We start from the raw sequence: 26,403 nt of genomic DNA, 5'->3' as shown, positions 1-26,403 counted from the left end.
GAACCTTAGAGATTAGTAAAGTGGCTTGTCCTCAGAAATAGCATGTGTTGATTGTCCTAGACCCTCACCTCTGACCTTGCTGTGCTGGCTTTAGTGGTCTCTTTGTAGCAGATTACAGTAAATGTGAGCTACCAAAAAGTGACCTTTGTATGGCCACCTTTTAAAATTGTGCATCAGAATCAATGCTGGTTTTTTTTTTTTTTTTTTGTGACGCAGATCCTGAAGTCTAAACAATCTGTCCTTAGTCATCATGTCCCATTTTCCCCCTTTGGAATTTCCTGGACGCTACAATTGTATCCTTGCTGAATTAGTGAGTGAGTTTTGAGCATTCTCTAAAGACAGGTTAATTTTCGATTCTCACCATAACCCTCATATGTTCCTGATTTGTCTTTGTTCAATAAAAGTCGTATTATTTTAGTGAACGGATTCATATAATTTGGCTACTGATTTTGTTCCTTTATCTTAAAATTACATTAGCTGAAATGATTTTTAAAAGTTGATATGTTCAGAGATCAGTAGTCAAAATACTTTTAAACACCAACTGGTACCAGTCATCTTTGTAGATGCAGAATATGTTTGACTTAGGCTGACATATTATATGAGCTTTTTGGGTGCCAGTATTTTGGTTGACTTCCTGCAGGGTAAAATAAATCAAGGATTTAAAAAAAGAAATTTTCTCTACCACCCAGAGATCAAACATCTGCTGTTTTTATTTTTAAACATTTTGTCATACCTAAATGCAGCAACTTTGAATTTAATTAGGAAGGATTGCTAAAATTAGGAAATTCTGCCTTACTTAGACTCGCAAAGATCTTATATTCGTTCATTCATTTCATTCATTCATTCATTCATTCATTCATTCATTCATTCATCCAAAAATGTTTACATCTGTTACAAAGCTCTTCCCAGGCTCTGGGGATATGATGCTGAACAAAATATTGTATCTGCCCTCATGGAGCAGATATTTTTAGCAGACGAAGAAGACATTAAAAAACTGATTACCTAATTTCATTAAAATTGTGGTAATTTTTCACCTATAGAAGTGTAAGTACTTTGTGGCCAAACATATAGGACATATAAATACTTGCAACTAATTCTGCCCCCCATCTGAAGCTACAGATCCCTAGAATGCTTAAGCTGGAAAGATGTTGGAAATGAGTTAATTGGTTCAGCAAGCATGTGGTCAGTGCTATAGTAAGTGTCGAGTGCAGGTCAGTAAGTAAGAAATGGTTCTGCTTTGGAGGAGCTCAGAGTCTTAGTGGGAAAGGAAGGGAAATTGGCTATGTTAGAATGTTCTGTCATCAATTGCCTATTTTACTGGAGAAGAAACAAACTAGATTATTTTTAAAATGTCTTCTATGCCATGGTAAATCTGTTTTTGACTTTTAAAAAAATCTTCAACAGCAACCGTGTCAATTGACCTTAATGTTTGCATTTTCCAAATGAGGAAAACGAGGTGCACAAAGGCTAACTCAGTTGCCTAGGGTCACTCAGAATGCTGATTTGTAACTCCATCATGCTAAAAGTTGGCAAGTCTGTGCTCCATAAAATTGTTGGATTATGTCCCTTAGTCATAGCTTGGTTGAGGGAGCCCCCTCCTTTTTTTTTTTCTTCTTCCTTCTTCTTTTTTCTCCTGAAGCCACAGTGTACTCCTAAATATCATGCTGTCATGAAACAGGAAAATGCTTAGTTTTTTTGCCTCACGTCCAGAGGTCTTCCTAACATTTTGCACTTGCTTTCTACTTGTTAACAGCACATATACACTTGTCTTTGGTTCACTTTAGAAAGGACAGGACTGCACTTATGGGCAGATTATGCTTCAGTGGCAGGCCAGTTAAGGAACATAGAAAACATACATCCTAGAAGAGGAATGCTAATGGAAAAATCAAGGGTTTCTTGAATTTTAGGTCCAGAATGCTGTTCACCAACCTGAGCAATTCCCTATAGGGCTGGCATGTTCAGAGTTGTACACAGCACTTGTCTCCTGTAATGAGTTGGAATTCTTGCAAATTTGAAAATTGAGGGTAGGGAGTGACTTTTCAGGAGAGATACTTTAGCACATCTTGTTTTAAAGGCCATTTGTCCATTTCCTTTCTGAAAGACTGTTAGAATGTTCTTCCTTAGAATGAAGTCTTCCTTATGGAAGATGAACTTTGCCTCTCTACAGCCTCCTACCCACTGATCTTAAGATAAAACCAGTCTTGTTTGTTTACAAAGTAGTCTTTCAAATATGTAAAATGTTCTCCCTAGCAGTCCCTGGTGGGTCTTTGTATATCCAAGACATGTCCTCAGTTATGTCACTTCTTCCTCCTGTGACGTATTTCATGCTTCTCTCCATTCTGATCTCTTTGCATTTGACCTGTCATAGTTTCTAGATGGTTACAACCAAAACTGGACGCTATTTCTAATTTAGTCTGGTCAGCCAAAAGTGCAAATGGGTCATTTTTTTCTCATGATGCAGTAATGTTCTTCTTCTGTTAATGTTTCCTGTGCTACATATCAATAGCTATGTAACAAATCACCACAGAGCTTAGTAGACTTAAAACAATACAATCATTTATTTGCTTATGAATCTGCTATTATGCAGGTCTCAGAGGAAATGACTCATTTCTGCCCACTTGGAATCACCTGGGGTAGCTCAGCTGGATCTGAAGGAGCTATTGCTATGATGACTCACTTACCTGGCTGGCCAGTTAGTGTTGGTTGTTAGCTGGGAATTTAGCTAGAACTGTTGGTCAGGGGCTTTATTCTTCTCCATGTTGTTGCTTGAGCTTCCTCACGGCATGGCAATGTGGTTCTAAGCTTTAGTATTCCAAATGACAAGGAGTAGCAACTGCTAGCCTTTAAGATTTGGACCCCAAACTAACACAGTGTTGTATTGGTCAAGTAGTCACAGAGACTACTTTGATTCAAGGAGTGGGGCCATAGACCTCACTTCTTGACAGAAAGGGTGACAAAGAATTTGTGGCCATTTATAATCTATCACACTTACCAAATTACTGGTCTCTGTCCTTGTGTCTATTTCCAGCTAAGTCACACACCTTAAACTTCTCAACTAAAACCCCAAGAGTTAGATTTGAATTTTTGTTAAGGTAAATCTCCTAATCTTGTACTTGGATTATTGTTATTTTGCTTGTAATAATTTTATTCTCCTTGAGTTCTTCTTAGAATTACAGTCAGCCTTTTATATTGTGGACTCCGCATCTGAGAATTCAACTGACTGTGGATGGAAAATATTTGAAAAAATAACAATACAACAATTAAAAATAATACATATAAAAACAATATAATACAACAAAACATAGCATTTACATTGTGTTAGATATTATAAGTAATCTAAAGATGATTTAAAGTATATGGGAGGATGTGCATAGGTTATATGCAAATACTATGCCATTTTATATAAAGGACTTGTGCATCTGGATTTTGGTATCCTCAGGGGTCCTGGAACCAATCTCTTGTGTATACCAAGGGATGACTGTATTCTTTTCAAGATGATTTGAATGTTGACTCTGGTGACCATGATATGAACTATTCATCCTGGGGCTGTGTCATCAACATATATAGTTAGAATATTTACTGTGTCCTCACTGAAGACATGATAAACAAGTTAGACAAGACAGGCCTGTGAGTATTAGAGACCCCTCTGCAGACTAACATCAAGACATTAACCAAAATGTTATGTGACTCTGATGATTTATTTATTTGTTTATTTATTTTTGAAATGGAGTTTTGCTCTTGTTGCCCAGGCTGGAGTGCAATGGCGTGATCTTGGCTCACCGCAACCACCACCTCCCAGGTTCAAGTGATTCTCCTGCCTCAGCCTCCCTAGTAGCTGGGATTACAGGCATGCGCCACCACACCCAGCTAATTTTGTATTTTTAGTAGACACAGGGTTTCTCCATATTGGTCAGGCTGGTCTCGAACTTCTGACCTCAGGTGATCTTGCCCGCCTTGGCCTCCCAAAGTGCTGGGATTATAGGCGTGAGCCACCGCGCCTGGCCTGGTGATTTATTTCGGTAAGAAATGACTTAACGGTGCCATTCTACCCAAGTTCTCTGACTTTGTCGGAGAGTCTTAGGTGGTAGTTGCAGAAGACCAAACAACATGAGTTTCATGTGAATTTCATGCATGGTTTACTTTTCTTTTGATGTTTTATCAGTCTATAGGTGTGGAAAGTCTTTAGTGACCAAGTGGTATGAATGGATTTCTTTGGTGATCATTTTAGATTAATGGGTTATAGAATATTTTATTTCGAGTCATTATAGGTGACTGTAATTTAGAAAGCAGGAAAGTATGAAACCAAGATTTGAATTTCTCTTGTGGTTTGGGGCTGTAGTCATTGCTTTCTTAGTTAGTAGTTGGGACAGAATTTGAGCCCTTGGATCCGGCAAACCAAGAACCAATATATAACGTTTATTTGCCATCACCCCTCCTTAACATTAGCTTAGGTGTTTTTGTTTTAATTTTTAAAGTAATAGCATCCCTGTATAGCAAAACCATTTCATATGCCTGCTTGATACCACAGGCTGAATAAATACAGCACATCAACTATGGAAACAGCCACATGTTGAAGAACTAAAGAAAAACTCTAGAGTTTAATTACTTGAGTATTTATATGCTCCTTCTTCAGTTTTGTTTTTCCTACTAATAGATGTTTGTGGGGAGAGCCCTTATATTACTGAAAGCTGCTTGTTTGTGAATGAAGGTTTCTGTGATGAAATATTCATGGGTACTTTTCATGATCTACATATGTGACGTAAAATGCCAAGTAGGAAGACTGTATTTGATGCAAGGGGCTAATTGTATCAGGAAGAATGTCATTCATTCATCAAGCAGTCATTGAACATCTCTGGATTAAGAAACAGATAGTTCCTGTCCTTAAGAAGCTCATAAGCAGGCCGGGCGCGGTGGCTCAAGCCTGTAATCCCAGCACTTTGGGAGGCCGAGATGGGCGGATCATGAGGTCAGATCGAGACCATCCTGGCTAACATGGTGAAACCCGTCTCTACTAAAAATACAAAAAACTAGCCGGGCGAGGTGGCGGGCGCCTGTAGTCCCAGCTACTCGGGAGGCTGAGGCAGGAGAATGGTGTAAACCCGGGAGGTGGAGCTTGCAGTGAGCTGAGATCCGGCCACTGCACTCCAGCTTGGGTGGCAGAGTGAGACTCCGTCTCAAAAAAAAAAAAAAAAAAAGAAGCTCATAAGCTACTCACTGTAATTGAAAAGTAGACCAATAATTATACTATGAGTTGTAAACTCCAACCAAAGAACCCAGAGAAGAAACATACTATCTAGCCTGAGAAAATGACGTTTTGGAAGCCTTTATTTTTTTCTTCCTCTCATGGGTCATGAGGCGTATAAAAGGAAAACTTGTTAGAATTATCTTTAGAAAAACTTTGTTACTCTTTGTTTTAGGTGGTAATCTTTTAAAAGAAAAGACAATGTCCGCCCCATTCAGTGTCCCACTGAAAACCTGTATATGCTCTACATCTGAAAATATCTCATTCCAGTGTGGAGGGATGCAATGCAAATGGCAAATGCTGCCTCAGTGGCATCTGCCCCGTGACTGCAGAAAGCATTAAGCAGAACTGCTGAATAGCAGGAATATAATGGTCTGTTTAATGGGAAGTTCTTGGCTCCCATAACTCCTCTAATAACATCAGCACCACTGTACTCCTGTATAACTCCTCTGATAACATCAGCACCACTATACTCCTGTATAACTCCTCTAATAACATCAGCACCACTATACTCCTGTATAACTCCTCTGATAACATCAGCAACTTCATTCCCTTACATTGATGTGATGTTTCAGTTTAAAAAGTGATTTTACAAAATGGAGCACGTTCTTTCCTTGTGGTATCCCTGGGAGGGAGATAGGGCAGGTGTTGTTATTGCTGCTTTGCTTTTGCAGATGGGGACACTGAGGCCCACGGAGGTGAGGGAGTGGCGCAAAGCCACACTGCCCGCCAGTGGCTGGCATACGTAGGACAGGAACACAGTGGTCTGCTGTGTGTCCCAGCATGCCTTCTCCTAAATCACGCTCCAGTCATGTGGTGAGAAAGGATAATTCATAGATTAGGTAAGAAGTTTTTGGTCAGAAATAAGAGAACCCTCCAACAGGAAAAGGATTTTTGTTTGTTTTTAATTTAAAAAACCAGCAAAGAAAACTAGCAAAATGAAACAGGAGCTGTGCCTCTCTCTTGCCAATCCAACATTCCATTGCTGTTTGTTTTAAATAATGTGAAGGAGTGTGATTTGCTTGCCTAAGGAAAGAATTTGAAAAGATACAGGCTCTGGTTCTAAGTTTCCAACTTGGTCAGTAATTTGCTATGACTGTGGGCCAGGAAAACAGCAGCTGTTGGAGTAGTTTCTTTTGCTGAAAGAGATAGCAAGCACTACCTTCCATTTTCTTTATAAAAATTTTTTTAAATGGAAAAAAAAATGTTTTTAGAGACTCCAGCCTGGGCAACAGCCTGTGCACTGCACAGTGCTGCTCACTGCAGCTTTGAACTCCTGGTCTCAGGCTGTCCTCTTAGCCTCCCAAGTAGCTAAGACTCTAGGTGTATGCCACTACATACGTCTAATTTTTTATTTTTTTGTAGTGATGGGGTATTGCTATGTTGCCCAGGCTGGTCTGGAAGTCCTGGGCTCAAGTGATCCTCCTGTCTCAGCCTCCCAAAACCCTGGGATTACAGGTGTGAGGCACTGTACCCAGCCCGCCTTCCATTTTCTTAGTGAGTAGCGTCTTCGATGTGAAGTTAAAGCCAGGTACTACGAGTGCTCACCTGATTTTTGGTTCTTACGAAAGTGCTTTTTATCTGTAGACAGTTGTTAAATTGGTCTCCTTGCAGGGGCGATGATCAGTGGAGCCTTATATTCTGTCATCTTGTTCTGCCCCTCAATGAGTAGGGTCTGAATCATGCTTTGTATTTTATAGGAAAATGTACTTTTATTTTTTTCAGCTGTTCTTCTTTGCTCTGGAACTTTCATCCCCATTGAGGACAGAAAAGCACATTAAGTGGTCAGTTAAAAATTACATCATCTGTTCAAATTTCCAGCAGTCTCCTTTGGAGTGACTCAGGTTTTCTGAGAGATGTGGGAGGGGTAAATGCCTAGTCAAGTAAAAACTTAAACTGTGTATCGGTCTTATATTTTCCTTCTTAAAAGGTTTCCCCTCTCTCTCCTCCTTCTGACATGACATTGGGTGCAGGAAGAGGTGATGTAGGGATGGCTCCTGTCTGGGGACTGCTACCTGGTAGAGGGCCCCATCCTGTTGTCTCTGCATTGGCCTCTCTCCTTGCTGCCTCTGCCACCAAAGGATTTCTGGACTGTTGGTGTGCCTGTGGCCCAAGGACTTGGCATTCTCCACTGGCATTGGTTGGCCCACAGGTTGCTGAGATCCACTTGCCACTCACATTTAATCCCTGTCTCTGCCCTTCGTTACAGGATCATCATGCCAATAAGCTGTCTTTTAAAAAAACTTTTGATTTTGTGATAATTCCAAACTTACAGAAAAAGGGCAAGAGTAACACAGAGAACTTCTGAATGTCCTTAATTCAGTTTTAACATTTTGTCGTATTTGTTTTATTACTCTATGTATACACATTATTATGTATTTTCTGAGTCATTTGAGAGTAGGATTTTGCTCCAGAGAAGGTGGTCTAGAAGGTGAACCAAAATCTTTCTAGTGAATGAAGCTTTCGTATTCCTTTCTTTTCTCTGCTTTCTTCCAATTCTTTCTTCCAATTCTTTCTTTCCTTCCTTCCTTCCTTCCTTCCTTCCTTCTTCCTTTTCTTTTCTTTTCTTTTCTTTTCTTTTCTTTTCTTTTCTTTTCTTTTCTTTTCTTTCCTTTTCTTTTCTTTTCTTTCCTTTTCTTTTCTTTTCTTTTTTTTTCTTTCTTTTTTTTGAGATAGGGTCTTTCTCTGGCACCCAGGTTGGAGTGTAGTGATGTGATCACAGCTTACTGCAGCCTCAATCAACCTCCCTGTCTCAAGCGATCCTCCTGCTTCAGCTGCCCGAGTAGCTGGGACTACAGGCATGCACTACCATGCCTGGCTAATTTTTCATATTTTTTGTAGAGATGGAGTCTCCCTATGTTGCCCAGGCTGGTCTCAAACTCCTGGATTCAAGTGATCTGCCTGCCTTGGCCTCCCAAAGTGCTGGGATTACAGGCATGAGCCACCGTGCCCGGCCTGCATTTCCTGTTGTTGATATTCTTAAAAGAGTATGTCTAGAACATCAGGTAGGCCAGGTGTGACTGGTCTGACTAGAGGAGAATGATGTTATCCTTCATTTGTTCCTTTATTTGTTCAGTCAACCAGCACAGTGTTATTGAAGATCATTACCTGGAAGACACTGTACTAGGTGCTGTGATACAATCCTGCCTTTATAAAGTTTGTACTCTGATTAAGAGATAATTATATTTTTAAGTCTGAGTTAATTAGGCTGGGTGCGGTGGCTCATGCCTGTAATCCCAGCACTTCGGGAGGCCGAGGCAGGTGGATCACCTGAGGTCACGAGTTCGAGACCAGCCTGACCAATATAATGAAACCCTATTTCTACTGAAAATACAAAAATTAGCCAGACATGGTGGTGGTGTGTGCCTGTAATCCCAGCTACTTGGGAGGCTGAGACAGGAGAATTGCTTGAACCTGTGAGGCAGAGGTCACAGTGTGCTGAGGTCCCACTACTGCGCTCCAACCTGGGCGACAGAACTAGACTCTGTCTCCGGAAAAAAAAAAAAAAAAAGAAAAAAAAAGTTAATTAAAAGAAACTTAGGAAAGATGCTATTTTCCTCATTCTAGATGCTATAGTTTTCTTTTCTTTTTTTTTTTTTTTTGAGACGGAGTCTCGCTCTGTCGCCCAGGCTGGAGTGCAGTGGCCGGATCTCAGCTCACTGCAAGCTCCGCCTCCCGGGTTCACGCCATTCTCCTATCTCAGCCTCCCGGGTAGCTGGGACTACAGGCGCCGCCACGTCGCCCGGCTAGTTTTTTGTAGTTTTTAGTAGAGACGGGGTTTCACCGTGTTAGCCAGGATGGTCTCGATCTCCTGACCTCGTGATCCGCCCATCTCGGCCTCCCAAAGTGCTGGGATTACAGGCTTGAGCCACCGCGCCCGGCCGATGCTATAGTTTTCTTAATACAACTTAAGTTGTATCAGTATTCATGTTCTGTTGTGTTCATAAATTCATTTAAAATAATTAGCAACTTTTTACCATGTTGTTAAGTCACATCTCTTTTATCCTGTTTTTATTCAGTTAGATTTTTTGGATTCAGATTCAGGAATTTATAATTTATTCTCACTCAGGTATCATCTTTGAGAGCAGGCATGCTATTATTTTGTGTGTTTTAACATCTGATACCATGCCTGGAATATGGCATTCCTAAATGTTTATGGATAAAAATTAAATTTTAGTTTACTAAATATAAGTTTTCCACTTAGAGCATTATCTTTTTAAATTATGGTCCATTCACTGCTCTCTTTCCCAGTTTCATTGTTTTGCAGAGATTTATTTTTTTTTGCCTTGCATTCTCTATTTTAATCCCAGTTTCTGATACAAATGTAAAACACGTGATAAAGGGAATTACCTTTTGAGAGAAGCTGTTCAAACAGTTATGAATCCATCTGTTTGAATGAACTTGTCATTCTCCATTTTCCATATAAAGCTAAGGGACACTTGGCAAATATCACATTCACATGGCCCTCATGTGCTGCGTTTTTCTCATCTGCCAAAGATGGGAAACAAGGCTGGTATTAGAGAACTCGTGAGAGCGCCATTTCTTAGCTTCCTGTGAGGGCTGATTCCTTCAATAAGGCATGAATCATAGTTCATTTTTAGCAAAGGTAGATGCATTAAGGAGATGGTAAATGTGCATAAAGTAATAAGTTTGAAAGCAATTCAGGAATATAATAGTAGACCTATTGAAGCATGTTATCAAATGCAGGAAATAGAAAAGATAAAATTAGAAAAACCACATTCAAGAACTGACTTTTTTAAAGTAGTGAAAGCTTGGAAGACTTCTAAAAAGTCTAAAATAACATGAGAAACACATTGAGTACTGATGTATTCTGAGTTCTTCATGTGGAGAGGGCTAAAAAGAATAAATTATACTGTTCTTGCATATTTCTTAGGAGAACTATTTTGAGTTATGTGTGATGTAAAAGGGATGATCAGAGGGTGTTTCCTTAAATTAATATTTGAATATTCCCTTCATGAGTATAGACTTAAATTACTCAAAATACATGCTTAACTTTTTTCATGATTGTTAAAATAGTGCATTATCATTTTTGGAAAAAAAAAAAACATAGAAAACTACAAAGAATCTAGAGATTACCCACACCCTACAGATAATACTAAGGGTTACAGTTTTGATTGAGGAAATCTTTGTAAGAAGTCTAAGCATAGATTATTTGGGGAGAAGATTATCTAGTTTATCAATTCGCCAGTTTCTCGTTTAATAGAACAGTTATATCCTTGTTGGTGCTTGCCCTTTGGCCTTTTTCAGCTGTTTAGTTTTTCCTTCTTAAGGAACAGGGCCAGAGTGGAGAGAAAAAGTTGAAAGTATATTCCTTTGATTCTGAAAGCACTGGTGACAGGCCTGGCAAAATGGGATTGGAGTTGGCAATAAAATGATACTTGGGGAGTATCTTTTTATTTTTGGGCTCTTCTTGCTTTCTCATTGTCAGCCGCAGGCACCTCCTCTTTCCACTGATCATTGGCCATGAGAACAGCTCTTTGAGGAATCATCCTTGTGTAGAATTTGGTCTGGCAAGCAGTTTTTTTTAGTAAGAAAGACAAATGTTTTTTATGTAGCCAATAATATTAAGCAATAGATTTCCAGTGGTGTGTCAGAGTCCTGCATTTCATAATTCTAGTGGATACCATTTTTTATTTTTAAGGTTTTAGATTTGAAGGTACATGTGCATGTCTGTTACATGGGTATAATGCGTGATGGTGGGGATTGAGCTTCTTGTGTACTCACCACCCAAATATTGACCATTATATCTAAAAGGTAATTTTTCAACCTTCACCTCCATCCTCCCTCCCCTCTTTTGGAGTGCCAAGCGTCTGTTATTTCCATCTTTATTTGCATGTGTACCTATTGTTCAGCTTTCAGAAGTGAGAACCGGTGGTATTTGATTTTCTGCTTCTGACTTAGTTTACCTAGGATAATGGCTTCTAGCACCATTCAGGTTGCTGCAAAGATTATTTCATTCCTTTTTGTGGTTACATAGTATTCTATTGTGTACATATTCCACATTTTCTTTATCCATTCAACCATTGATGGACACCTAGGTTGGTTCCATGGCTTTGCTGTTGTGAATAGTGCTGTGATAAATGTATGAGTGCAGGTGTCTTTTTTATATAAAGATTTCTTTTCCTTTGGGTAGATACCACATAGTGGGATTGCTATCTCGAATGGCAGCGCTATTTTTAGCTTCTTGAGATATCTTCATACTGTTTTCCATAGACGTTGAAGCAACGTCTGTTCCCAACAACAGTGTACAAGTGTTCCCCTTTCTCCACAGGTAATCCAACATCTGTTGTGTTTTGATTTTTTAATAGTAGCCATTCTGACTGGTGTAAGATGATATCTCATTGTGGTTATAATTTGCATTTCTCTGATGATTAATGATGTTGAGCATTTTTTTTTTAATGTGTTTGTTGGCCTCTTGTATTACTTTATTTGATAAATATCTGTTCACGCCTTTTGCCCAGTTTTTAATGGGGTTGTTTGTTTCTTTCTTGTTGAGTTGTTTGAGTTCCTTATAGATTCTGGATGTTAGTCTTTTGTCGGTAGCATAGTCTACAAATACTTTCTTATTTTTGAGACAGGGTCTCACTCTGTCACCTGGGCTGAGCGCATTGGTGCGATCTTGGCTCACTGCAACCTATGCCTCCCAGACTCAAGTGATCCTTCCACTTAAGCCTCCTTAGTTGATAGGACTATAGGCGTGTGATACCATGGCCAGATAATTTTCATATGTTTTGTAGAGACAGGGTTTTGCCGTGTTGCCCAGGCTGGTCTTAAACTTCTGAGCTCAAGTAATCAGTCTGTCTCGGCCTCCCAAAGCACTGGGATTATAGGCATGAGCCACCACGCCCAGCCAATATGGTCATTTTAATGATACTGATTCTTCCAGTCCATGTGCATGGGACGTTTTTCCATTTGTTTGTATGATCTGTGATTTCTTTCATCAGTGTTTTGTCATTCTCCTTGTAGAGATCTTTTACCTCCTTGGTTAAATGTATTCCTAGGATTTTTGTTGTGGCTAACATAAATGGGATTCAGTTCTTGATTTGGTTCTCAGCTTGAATATAATTGATATATAGAAATGCTACTGATTTTTGTGCGTTGATTTTGTATCTTGACTTTACTGAAGTTGTTTATCAAGTCTGGGAGTCTTTTGGAGGAGTCTGGGGTTTTCTGTCTTTTGGGAGGAGTCTTTGGGGGCTTTCTAGGTGTATGATTATGTCATCAATGAAAAAAGATAATTTGACTTCCTTTTCTCCAATTTGGATGCCTTTTATATCTTTCTCTTGCCTGATTCCTTTGGCTTGGACTTCCAGTATTATGTTGAATAAGAGTGGTGAAAGTGGGTGTCCTCATGTTTTTCCGTCCTTAGGGGAAATGCTTTCAACTTTTCCCAATTCAATATGATGTTGGCTGTGGGTTTGTCACATATGGCTCTTATTATTTTGAGGTATGTTCCTTTGATGCCTGGTTTGTTGAAGGTTTTTTATCAGGAAAGCATGTTGGATTTTATCAATTGTTTTTTCTGTATCTATTGAGATGATCATATGGTTTTTGTTTTTAGTTTATTGATTTGTGTATGTTGAACCATCCTTGCATACCTGGAATAAAGCTTACTTGATTGTGATGAATTATATTTTTGATGTATGTTGGATTCAGTTTGCTAGTATTTTGTGGAGGATTTTTGCATCTGTGTTCATCAGGGATATTGGTTGGTAGTTTTCTGTTTTTGTTGTGTCGTCTGATTTTAGTATCAGGGTGATTCTGGATTCATAGAAGATGTTATGGAGTGACTACACCTCGTCAAATTTTTTGTAATAGTTTCAGTAAGATTGGTAGTAGCTTGTCTTTATATGTCTGGTAAAATTTGGCTGTGAATGCATCTGGTCCTGAGCTGCTTTTTTTTTTTCCCCCAGTAGATTTTTTATTACTGGTTTAATTTCATTACTTATTATTGGTCTGCTTGGGATTTCTTTTTCTTTCTGTTTCAATCTTGGGAGTTTGTATGTTTTCAGGAATTTATCCATTTCTTCTAAGTTTTCTAGTTTGTGTGCGTGAAGGAGTTCATAGGAATCTCTTATGATTATTTGTATTTCTGTGGTATTGGTTGTACTATCACCTTTATCATTTCTGATTATGCTTATTTGAATCTTCTCTTTCATTTTCTTGGTTAGTCTAGCTAATGGTCTGCCAATTGGTTTATCCTTTTGAAGAACCGACTTTTCAGTTCGTTGATTCTTTTCTTTTTTGAGATGGAGTCTTGCTTTGTTGCCCAGGCTAGAATACAGTGGCATGATCTTGGCTCACTGCAACCTCTGCCTCCTGGGTTCAAGTAATTCTTCTGCCTCAGCCTCCCAAGTACCTGGGACTACAGGCATGCACCACCATGCCCCACTGATTTTTGTATTTTTAGTGGAGATGGCATTTCATCATGTTGGCCAGGCTGGCCTCAAATTCCTAACATCAGGTGATCCACCCGCTTGGGCCTCCCAAAGTGCTGGGATTATAGGCAGGAGCCACTGTGCCCGGCCAGTTTGTTGATTTCTTGCCTTTATTTTTTTTTTTGGTCTTAATCTCATTTAGTTTTGCTCTGATCTTTGTTAGTTCTTTTCTTCTGCTAGCTTTGGGTTGGTTTGTTCTTGTTTTTCTCGTTCCTTGAGTTGTGATGTTCGGTTGTTAATTTGAGGTCTTTCTGTCTTTTTGATGTAGGCGTTTAATGCTATAAACTTTCCTCTTACCACTGCTTTTGCTGTGTACCAGAGGTTTTAGTATGTTGTGTCTTTGTTTTCATTCATTTAAAAGAATTTTTTTATTTCTGGCTTAATTTTATTGTTTACCCAAGAGTTGCTCAGGAGCAAGTTGTTTAGGTTCCATGTACTTGTATAGTTTTGAGAGTTCTTCTTGGAATTGATTTCTAGTTTCATCCCACTCTGATATGAGAAGATACTCGATACGATTTTTATTTATTTGATTTTATTGAGACTTGCTTTATGGCTGAGTATATGGTTGATTCTGGAGAATGTTCCACGCACAAATGAAAAGAGTGTTTATTCTGTGGTTGTTTGGTAGAATGTTCTATAAACGTCTCTTAGGTCTGTTTGGTCTGTAACCCAGATTAAGTCCCGAGTTTCTTTGTTGATTTTCTGCCTCGATGATCTGTCTAGTGATGTCAGTGGAGGTGTTGAAGTCCCTTACTGTAATTGTGTTGATATCAGTCTATTCTCTTAGGTCTAGTAGGATTTGTTTGCTAAATCTGGGTGCCCCAGTATTGGTTGCATGTATATTTAGAATAGTTAAATCTTCTTGTTATACTGAATCCTTTATCATTATATATAAAATGTCCTTGTCTTTTTTTACTGTTAGTTGGTTTGAAGTCTGTTTTACTTGATATGAGAATAGTGACTCCTGCTCACTTTTGTTTTCCATTCTCATTTTATGTCTTTTTTCTCCCTTTTACTTTGAGTCTAAAGGTATCTTTAGCCAGTAGGTGGGTCACTTGTAGGCAGCAGATGGTTGGGTCTTGTATTTTTTTTTTTTTTAAAACCTAGTTTGCTACTCTGTATCTTTTAAGTGGGGCATTTAGGTCATTTACATTTAGGTTAGTAGTGATATGTGAGGTTTTATTCCTGTCATAGTGTTGTTAGCTAGTTGTTTTGGAGTTTCAATTGTGTAATTGTTTTATAAGATCTGTGAGCTGTGCACTTACGTGTTCTTTTATGATGGTGAGTATTGTCCTTTCGTTTCCATGTGTAGAATTCTCTTCAGCATTTCTTGTAGGATAGGTCTTGTGGTGACAGATGCCCTTAGTATTTGCTTGTCTAGAAAATATTTTATTTCTTCTTCACTGATGAAGCTTCGTTTGGCAGGATGTGAAATTCTTGGCTGGCATTTTGTTTTTCTTTAAGGATGCTAAAAATAGACCCCAGTCTCTTCCGGTTTGTAGGGTTTCTGCTGAGAAGTTTTCTCTGAGTCGGATGGGTTTTCCTTTGTAGGTGATTTGACCCTTCTCTCTAGTTGCCTTTAACATTTTTTCTTTCGTGTTGACCTTGGATAGTCTGATGACTATATGCCTTGGTGAAGTTCATGTTGCATAGTATCTTGCAGGTGTTCTCTGAATGTCTTGTATCTGGATGTTCACCTCTCTAGAAAGATTAGGGAGTTTCCTGAATTATTTCCTCAAATATATTTTTCAGGTTGCTTACTTTTTCTTCTTCCTTCTCAGGAATTCCTATAAGCCATAGGTTTGGTTGCTTTACACAATCCTGTATGTCTGAAATGCTTTGTTCATTTTCAAAAATTCTTTTTTCTTTATTTTTGTTTGGGTTAATTTGAAAGGTTGGTCTTCAAGCTATTTTTTTTTTTTTTTTTTTTTTTTTTTTTTTTTTTTTTTTTTTGGAGACAGAGTCTCACTCTGCCGCCCAGGCTGGAGTGCAGTGGCCGCATCTCAGCTCACTGCAAGCTCTGCCTCCCGGGTTCTCGCCATTCTCCTGCCTCAGCCTCCCGAGTAGCTGGGACTACAGGCGCCCGCCACCTCACCCGGCTAGTTTTTTGTCTTTTTTAGTAGAGACGGGGTTTCACCGTGTTAGCCAGGATGGTCTCGATCTCCTGACCTCGTGATCCACCCGTCTCGGCCTCCCAAAGTGCTGGGATTACAGGCTTGAGCCACCGCGCCCGGCCTCAAGCTATTTTTAAAAAGTTATTAGTTGGTGATATGAATTGGAGGTCTTTAAGCTCTGAAATTCTTTCTTCTGCCTATCCAGTCTACTGTTAAGACTTTCAACTGTATTTTGAAATTTCTTAAGTGAATTTTTCATTTCCAGAAGTTCTGGGGTTTTTTGTTGTTTTGTTTTGTTTTTGCTTTTTTTTTTTTTTTTTTTTTTTTTTGAGACGGAGTCTAGCTCTGTCGCCCAGGCTGGAGTGCAGTGGCGCGATCTCGGCTCACTGCAAGCTCCGCCTCCCGGGTTTACGCCATTCTCCTGCCTCAGCCTCCCGAGTAGCTGGGACTACAGGCGCCCGCCATCTCGCCCGGCTAGTTTTTTGTATTTTTTTTTAGTAGAGACGGGGTTTCACCGTGTAGACCAGGATGGTCTCGATCTCCTGACCTCGTGATCCACCCGTCTCGGCCTCCCAAAGTGCTGGGATTACAGGCTTGAGCCACCGCGCCCGGCCTGTTTTTGCTTTTTAAAAGATATTAGTCTCTTCCTTCATTTCTTGGATTATTTTCATGGTTTCATTGTGTTGATTTTTCAACCTTCTCTTGGATCTCTTTGAGCTTACTTGCAGCCCATACTCTCAATTATTTATCTGCCATTTCTGAGTTTTTATTTGGTTAGGGTCTGTTTCTAGAGAGCTAGTGTGACCCTTTGGTGATGTCACAACATTTAGATTTTTCATGGTGCCAGAATTTTTATGTTGGTTTCTTCTCATCTAGAGAGGCTACTAGTTTTTGTTTTTGAATTTATTTTCATTTAGATAGACTTTCCCCCCGTACCCCCCGCCCCATTTCCACCTCTTCTAAGTGTGTAACTATAGAGTAAGTATGTTGGATAGGGTCTTTTGGGTTCGCTTCTATAGCCCTGCGCAATTCTGTCCGCAGATTTTATATTGGACTGTGCAGTTTGACTTGGAAGCCAGTAGGTGGCACTTATGGGTAAGAGCCAGTTGCCGCACAAGCAGATGGGTATGTACTTGACTTTTATTTACTGTGACGTGCCCTCTGTGTTTCAGGTGATGAGTTGGACAGAGGAGTGCCTGGTGCCTTGAGGTTCCTGTTCAGGTTTGGGAGGGGGGACATAGCTGGGCAGAACTAGATTCCCTAGCTTGCCCATGAGTATCCCAGTGATGAGCTCAAGCACCAACCCTGGTAGGGGTGACTAGGGGGAGCTCCTGGTGAGATGTGCCAAGGTCTCTGCAGGAGTTGAGAGGGCTGCACTGGCTTGGTGGATACCATTTCGACTCTAGATTACAAACATGGTGGCTTCCAGAGCATATCAGTTGGCCTATCTATACTCATTCCTTTTCTCCCCTAAGGGGAGATTTTAATGTTGATGGAAAAGCTTGAAGGACATATTTTTATTCATTTTTGAAATTTTATTTTATTTTTAAATATGGGCTAGCTTTTATCTCATTGTGCAGGAACATAGCATGTTGTGTTGGATTTATTGGGGAATTTGAATTGGCTCTGCTGTCTATGATTTGATTGAGAGAAAAAGTATAAACAAAGATAGCTGTAAGCTTTACACTCGCAAATAGTTCTACCTAGTGATTAAAATTAGAGCAGTATTCAAGGGAAAATAAAAAGATAAGTAACTCAATTAAAAATGGGAAAATAATCTAACAGACATTACTCCAAAGAAGATATACAATTGGCCATTAAGTGCCTAAAAAGATTCTTAACATTATTAGTCGATAAGCAAATGCACACCAAAAACTACAATGAGATACCACCGTATCTCATGGACAAAAACAAATACTGGCCAAACTGTTGAGAAATTGGGGCTCTAGTACATTATTGGTGGGAATATAAAATCACATAGCCGGCCAGGCATGGTGGCTCATGCTGTAATCCAAACACTCTGGGAAGCTGGGGTGGACGGATTGCTTGAGCCTAGGAGTTCAAGGCCAGCCTGGGCAAGATGGCAAGGCACCATTTCTACAAAAACATAAAAAAATAAAAAAATAAAAAATAATAATAAAAAAAAAAGATCAGAAAAATCACACAACCACTTTGGAAAACAGTCTGGTAGTTCTTCAAAATGTCAAACATAGAGTTACCACATAATGTAGCAATTCCACATACCATATATTTAGCATTCCATAGCAATGCTAGATATATAATTAAGAGAAATGAAAATACATGTCCACACGATAACTTGTTTTTTTTTTTTTCCTAAGATGGAGTCTCACTCTGTCACCCAGGCTGGAGTGCAGTGGCACGATTTCAGCTCACTGCAACCTCCGTCTCCCAGGTTCAAGCAATTCTCCTGCTTCAACCTCCTGAGTAGCTGGGATTACAGGTGCGCACCACCATGCCCGGCTAATTTTTGTATTTTTAGTAGAGATGGAGTTTTGCCATGTTGGCCAGGCAGGTCTTGAACTCCTGACCTCAAGTGATCTGCCCGCCTCGGCCTCCCAAAGTCCTGCTGGGATTACAGGAGTGAGCCACCGTGCCTGGCCAAGAACTTGTACATGAATGTTCATAACAGCATTATCCGTAATGGCTGCAAAAATGCAAATAATTAATATATTATCAACAGATGATTAACAAAATGTGATATATCTATGCAATGGGATAATACCAGGCAATAAAAAGGAGTGAAATACTATTACATGCTACCACATGAATGAATCTTAAAAACATGCTAACTGAAAAAGCCAAGCATAAAGACCACACGTTTTATGATTCCATTGATATGAAATGTCCAGAATAGGCAAATCTGTAGACAGAGAAAGTAGATTAGTGGTTGTTTAGGACTAGAGGAGGTGGAGTGGAGAATGAGGAGTGACTGCTGATAGATGGATACATTTGGGTGACAAAATGTTATAAAATTAGATTGTGGTGATAGTCTGTGAATATACTAAAAACCATTGATTATAAACATTAATTGGGTGAATTCTATGGTCTGTGAATTATGTCTCAATAAAGCTGTTTAAAAACTTAAAGTTAGAGCCATTAAAACAAGACAGAATAAGGGCATATATTCCAATGTACTAATTAGGTGTAATTGAAGTTCAGTGTGTTACTTTTCGTAGCCTCCAGTATAAAGATTTAGCATGGCTCTTTTGCAAGGGTACATGCATATCAGTACAGTGTTCAGATATTAAAAGCCTTTATGAAGGAAATAAGAGAAGACCTGAATAAATATATAAAGATGTGAAGATGCAATATTATAAAGACAACAATTCTCTGTAGATTTCCTAATAATGTAATGAATTCCCAGTCAAAACTCCAGCAGGACTTGCTTGTAATGTTATAATGACTAACTCTGAAATTCATAAACAAGAATGTAGGTGTAATAATAGCAATCTGACAAAAAGAATATTTAATAAAGTAGAGAACTCGCTCCAATTGGCTTACAGGTGTCAGAAAGCCATAATAATAAAAATGGTGTGACTAGTGCAGAGAGAGGCAAATATGTGATGGAACAAAAGAATGCCCAAAAACAGACCTGCGCACATATGGAAAATTGCTGTGTGTAAGAGACAGCAGAATAATCCAGTATGTCAAAGTATCATAATTATGGAATCAACACATGTCAATGAGGAAATCAAGCAAGATGGTAAAACTGGTAACAGCATTTGGAGAACTGAGGAAAGAATAAGTGTTGAAATAAGGTTTGTTATGCACTAAACTGGTTAACCTCCAGCAAAGCGATAAAACCATAATCTTACCACACAGAAATTATTTACATATCTACCAGATTAAAAAATCTACACGTTAACATACTTTTACAGAGTGTAGGTTTTAATAGTAAATAGAAAGCCAAACAAGATATATACCTCCTAGGGAATTAAATGTTCCTTGGGTGGGCCTGTTGGACGGTGCTCCAAGATGACCTTGAGAGGACATGCAGTCTTCCTTTTGCCTAGTTTCCAAGCTGTTATAACAAGTAGATGAGTTATTTCTTGCTTATCCATGCAGGAAAGAATTAAATGTAGCTCAGACTGTACACAAAATGGATTCTAGGTTATACTTGGGTGTTTGCAGTATTATTTTCTCTACTTTATGTATTTGAAGCATTTCTTATTAACAAAATGAGAAAATGCGTTCTTAAAACACTAGACAGTACTTTCAATAAATGAGTTAGGTCTATATCTTAAAAAATCCTGTTTAATAAAAAATTAGTTTGTGGCATGATATGCTTATTGTGATATTAACATAAATCTAGAAATACTATAGAATTTCGGTGACTTCATGTACATGTGTATACAAACATAAAGGACTAGAAGAATCTAAACCTTTATGCCTTAGAAAAGAGGAATAAAATGTAACATTATTTTATTAATAATTATTATATTCTGGTAAATTCAAATCTGTTGTGTCAGGTAAAGATACAATAATTTTAGCTTTTGTTAACAGATTAATTTAGGCACAGTAATATTTTAGCTAGTTGGTTTGAGCACTGAGTGATTCCTGAATTGAATATCATTAGAACACAAGCAGTTCAGTGTTCTTCCTAAGGAGTGGGAGGGGGAAACTTATGAAGTATTTAAAGAAGCAAGACAAATAAAATATTTGACTGGAACAAGTGGGAAGTTCCTAGTTAGAGGTGAGTTGGCGGTTTCTGATTGGCTAAGCTTAAGTTTCGTTTAGAGTGTTTACATTGAGTTGAGTTTCCATTTGCTTGTATAGGAACCATCTTTGCTGAATGGCCTTCCAATTCATTATTACTATTTTTATTTTTTGAGATAGAGTTTCACTTTTGTCACCCAGGCTGGAGTGCAGTGGCGCAGTCTTGGCTCACTGCAACCTCTGCCTCTCAGGTTCAAGTGATTCTCCTGTCTCAGCCTCCCGAGTAGCTGGGATTACAGGCACCCGCCACCATGCCTGGCTAATTTTTGTATTTTTATTAGAGATAGGGTTTCACCATGTTGGCCAGGCTGTTCTCAAACTCCTGACCTCAAGTAATCTGCCTGTCTCAGCCTCCCAAAGTGCTGGGATTATAGGCGTGGGCCACCGTTCCCAGTCTCAATTATTTTAGCACTTTGAAACATATAATATTTACCTGGCACAACAAATTTATGTTTATATCTAGTGTGTTATGGCATGTCAAATCATTGGGGTAAAAGATGTGGTTTATTTAAAAACAATCTTGGGAAATGTGGCAAAAGATTAGGGAAAAAAATTAAACAGCACTATCTTGTACCATCTATTTAAATTATAAACGAATAAACAAATTACATATTAAAAAGTAAAACACAGGTAAAAGTATGTTATATAATCTTTGTAGAGGGAAGGTTTTTCTAAGTATGCCCTCAAAATCAGAGATGTTAAAGAAAAGAGTGATAGTTATGACTAAGCAAAAATTTCAATATTGGGGAGACTTTTATTAAAGCTAAAGGCAAATGTGAAAAGGGGATATTTTTACAGTACATTTCAAAGACTGTGTGTTTCTAGCCCTTGAAAATGAATCTGTAAGTGAACAAATGGGCAAACACTCTTGCCAAATGGGTAGATAGCCTTTTCAGTCAGTCACTTCCTCTTTCCCTGCTTGTAAACGGAGCTGATGGTCACTGCCCAGAGTCTTATTTATGGAAGGGGTACCTGTATTCTCATAATAACAAGTTTTTGTGATGGAAATAACTTGTCTTCTAGTGACATTTCCCCTTACCTGTGGAGTTTTCTTCCCTCCCACCACCCACACCTAACCAGCCTTGTAAGAACAATTTCAATCTTCCCCTACATGATGTGTAAAATTTAGGGAACTTGATATGTCCAAGATAAAAATGAATGTCTAGTCTAAAATACTAGAGTGCATTGGAAAGTCTGAACTTCCAAATGGGGGGTGGGGGGAACTTCACTTAATTGAGGGCACTGTACTTATTTATTTATTTATTTATTTATTTATTTTTGAGATGGTGTTTCACTCTTGTTGCCCAGGCTGGAGTGCAACGGTACGATCTTGGCTCACCGCAACCTCCGCCTCCTGGGTTCAAGCGATTCTCCTGCCTCAGCCTCCCCAGTAGCTGAGATTACAGGCATGCGCCACCAGACCTGGCTAATTTTTGTATGTTTAGTAGAAACGGAGTTTCACCATGTTGGCCAGGCTGGTCTTGAACTCCTGACCTCAGGTGATCCACCCGCCTTGGCCTCCCAAAATGCTGAGATTACAAGCGTAAGCCATTGCACCCATTGTACATCTTAGAATTAAAAACAAAACAAAACAGAACACACACACACACACACACACACACACAAATTCTCTTTTTTTAATGACTCTGCCTTTTTTTTTAATGACTCTGGCTCTTCTCTGTGAGATGTGTACTGTTAAGGTGAGTGGAACTGGAAGGAGATTGGCAATTCTATTGTAAGACAGGGCAGGACTTAAATTCTTTCTGGAAGTTTCCTTCTCTGAGTGGACCTGCCCCCATGGTGTGTCTGTGAGATATCTTTGGGTCAATAAACTGGCCTAAGATTCTGCAAGGCAGATTGGTCTTCACCTTCTTTATGTTAGCTTTCTGTGGTGTGTATTTAATGGGAAATTAGATAGTTGATTAAAAATAAAGTACCTTACAAAATAAGCACCCTTGCCTTCGGGAATGTATTTTTAGGAAATAATTAGACAAGTGAGTAAAGGGGCTTATTACAGTAGTTTGTAATGCCAAAACTTTGGGAGTAACCTACATGCCTGAAAATGAGGTACAGGTAACAAATTATCATATTTCCAGTCAGCAGAATGTTGCAGATGCTATGATAAAGCAACTCTGGATTTATTGAGAAGAAAAAATTCAGAATAATTCCTGTATGTAATCCATGATAACTGTATATGATAGCCCATTATAATACACAGCTTTAATAAAGTTTTATTAAAATATATATAGATTTACTTGGGAAAAAAACCTGGAAGGATATATACAAGATACAATCCTATCTTTGGGTGGAGAGCTGTGGAGTAATTTCAGTTAACTTATTTTTTGTGTACTAGAATGAAAAAATAAGGTTATTAGGGCTGTATTTCAGGAATGTTTGACACATACAGTAGATTTTTGTTACTTGATTTTTAAAATTGATAAATGTATAAAAATAATTGGAAAGCTTGTGTTGTGTAATTGCACTGATGTAGATTTTTCTCACAGGACAAGGAAATAAAAAACCTCACTCTGCCTTTTTAATTAACAGATCTTCTCACTCAGATATGGCAACAAGCAGCCTTCACTTTGCATCATGTGATACACAACAGGCACCCAGACAGCGCGGAGCATCTGCTGTGAACAGGTCAGGAAGGGTTGTGGGCATTCCTGGGGGAAGAGAGGGGAACAGTCCAACCCTTGAAGGAGTAGAATACTGATATTTGCATAGTGCATTGTGTTTGACAAACCAGTGAGGTCAGGAGAGGCCTAGGCAAGTAGAGTGCCCATTTTATAAATCAGGGAAGGAAACACGGTGGCTGCTCAGGGACTCAGTGAATAGGTGGCACTGTTACATGAAAGCAAAATGAAATTCAACTTTGGGGCACAACTCCCTTTCCAGTCTTTTTTGTCTTTAAATATTTTTGGCAGTTATTTTTGTTATAAAATAGTAAATCACACTGCCAAACATTGGGGAAAATGGAGGAAAGGACAAACATCAACCATAATGATGACCACTTGAACACAGAATTTTGGTGTATTTCCTTCCAGTCTTTTTCCTAGGCATGTGCTTCTTGATACAGTTGTAACCATAATAGACTTTTTCATCAAATATTATATTATGATTATTTCTTTCTTACATTTTTTGCATAATCTTGGTTTAAAAATACATTTTAAGAAGTGTTCATTGTAGAAAATTCAGAGCTATAGAAAGCACAAAGAGAATGAAATATGTATTACTATAATCCTAATTATTTTTGTGTGCATTCTTTTTCTCTTCATATGTAGAGATATTAAATTTTTTTCTTAATTGGGATCATATTATACTGTTCGGTAATCTACTTTTTAAAACTTAATATATCACAATATTTTCCTCTTCCATTAGATATTTTTCTGTGATATCATACCTGGTTAATTTTTGTTCCTTTCCAGATCATTTAGAATTAACAGATTCTGTCTTTGAACATGAAGGTTGTTTTTTGTGAGTTATTAAGGCAGCTCTGTTAAAGCTGTTTTAGTACATGAGAAAGCACTTTTCATCCATCCTTAGAGGTTTATTAAACTTTTAAGATTATACAGCAGATCCTTAGCAGTTTGGATTTTGCATTTGAAATTTCAGCTCTGCATGTGTTCTTTATACTCATGGGTTTGGTAGTTTGTCTTAGGATTCTACTCACGCAATATACAGGAGAGGCTACAGAATGGAGATGAAGTTGAAAATAACTTCTAAGTATCTTAAGGCATTTGTTTTCCATATCCTTTTTTACTGTGTATGTCCCTGCTCATGGAATTTTGTGTTTTCTTCTAAAAGAAGTGCTCTTCCTTCATAGTTATCCTCTAACTCATCCGATAGTTTCCTAAGTAACGACTTTATAATGCTGAGTTTGAAAGCTGTAATAAAATAAAAATTACTGAAAGCGATAATAAATAAGGGCATGATATGCATAGTCAGCAACAAGCTGCATCTGTAGACTGGAAGTCTTTAGCATGCACGTAGTCGTTGAAGTGATAAACCACACCTGTATTTCCCAGAGAGCCATAACAAAAGAGAAGAGAATGGAGGAAGGAACTTTCGGGAACACAGAACATTGAAGGATGGCTGAGACAATGACAGTTCAAACAAGAGCTACGTAGATGTGTGAGAGAGGAAGACTCTATGAGTTGGTGGCCACAGGACAGGCAAGGGACTTGGAGGAGGGGTGAGTTCTGGAATGCAGTCAGCAGAGCCAGGTGTGGCAAAGAGGTCTTCATGGATACGGGTGAAAAAGTATCCTTTGCATTTCATAGTTAGGTCATTGGAGACCTTTAGCTCGTAAGGTTTCAGTGAAGTTGAGGCAGGAGTCAGGCTGCATGGCTAAAGGTCAATGGGAGGTGGGGAAGTAGGGAGAGTGAGCATCAGTTCTTTTTTGAAGCTCTTGCCTATGAAAAGAAGGAGTGGGAGAAGGGTGCGTTAGGAGAGAAAGGAAGATTGAGGGAGTTACCTTTCTTGCTGGTTTTACTTTAAATAGAAATGAATGAGGTTTGTGTATATTTCTGAGTTGGGAAGGAGTCAGAGAGGAAGAGGTTAAAGCTACATAAAAGGAAGTGGAGGTGAAATATAAGAAATAATTGAGAAGTGTTTTCATGATAGCACAGGGTGGGCTTCCCTAATCCAAAGATCCAAAATACTCCAGTGAACATTTTTTTTTTTTTTTTTTTTTTTTTGAGTGTCATGTGGGTCCTCAAAAAGTTTCAGATTTTGGAGCATTTCAGTTTTGGATTTTCACATTAGGAATGCTCAACCTGTATTCATATTTGCAGTTTTCATAGTCTTTTTCTTTTTAAAAACTAAATAATAGACATTCTCACTCTGCCTTTTAATTAATAGGTCTTCTAATGCATGTGTCAAAGTAAGCCCTTATAAATGTAATGTGGAGCAGCCTAAAAGGACACATGCAAAGTGGAGGAAGCTTGGATGTGGACAAGAAATGTGGCTTTTATGGAGTTAGTCTGAACAGAAAATGATAATGCCATACCTCATATGTTACTCCTTCTGGTACTCCTCACTCCACAAATAGCTATTTGCTTCTTAACACAAAGTTGTGAGACAGCCAAGGAGGGAGTTTGAGTCACCATTTAACAAGTGAGACACCCTGGGTGTCAAGTGACATAGCCAAGTGCCATGGCCAGGCAGTGGTGGCATTATATCTTGATGCTCCACCTTCTCATTTCTGGGCCGGTGCACGTTTAAGAACCTCATTTGCCTCCTTGCTTATAATCCCTTTCACTTGTTTAGTCTTACAAAGTGTTTTGACAACCATGGTTTCTTTTGATTCTCCCTCCAACCTTGAAAGAGCCAAGAGAGAATCTTCCCACAAATGGATCCTCATATCCAGAGAAGTACATGATCAGCTAAAATGCCTTGTCACTCTGAAATTCTTGGAGTTAGAATTTCCTGCCAGTGTGCTTTCAGGTCACCAAAGTGACAAACTTTAAGATATTTGACAGTTTTGTGTTCATCACTTCAAATCTGTTTAGAAACTAGTTGTTGAAACAACTGTGTTAAGGTCACTTTGGAAAAGTGAGGAAAGACTCGGCACACTGGCCAGAGCTTTGTCATCACTTTACTTTCTCCTCTTACCACATCTCTTCGTTGGAGGTGGGAGACATATTGTTGGCTCATCAAATACGTATTTTTCCATAGGAAACAGGCTGAACACAAGGTTGCTCAATTTACAGTCTCTAAGTTAAAGTGTGTCTTTTTGATTTACTTGAGAAAGTCATAAAAACAGAACACAGGGGTCTAGGGCCTCAGAATTAAAGGAACGGAGAGAAAACCTTTCATAGACTTCTTTATACTTTACTTACCAAGCCTA

General features: G+C 38.7%; 1 protein-coding gene across 4 annotated transcripts in view; it reads left to right on the top strand.

Moving 5' to 3' along the window:
- TTC39B (tetratricopeptide repeat domain 39B) overlaps positions 1–26,403 on the top strand; it is a 273,344-nt gene that overhangs the window by 186,555 nt on the left and 60,386 nt on the right. For all 4 annotated transcript variants that reach the window (XM_030919785.1, XM_010368074.2, XM_030919786.1 and 1 more), the window contains one exon: positions 23,100–23,195. In XM_030919785.1, coding sequence (XP_030775645.1) covers positions 23,116–23,195 — 80 coding nt within the window. In that variant the 5' untranslated portion in view covers positions 23,100–23,115. The remainder of the gene's footprint in view (positions 1–23,099; positions 23,196–26,403) is intronic.

The sequence above is a fragment of the Rhinopithecus roxellana genome, chromosome 16 (genome assembly GCF_007565055.1).
Source record: "Rhinopithecus roxellana isolate Shanxi Qingling chromosome 16, ASM756505v1, whole genome shotgun sequence".
NCBI lineage: Eukaryota > Metazoa > Chordata > Mammalia > Primates > Cercopithecidae > Rhinopithecus > Rhinopithecus roxellana.
The sequence above is the reverse complement of the archived record's forward strand: the minus strand, read 5'-3'. Positions and strand labels throughout refer to the sequence as shown.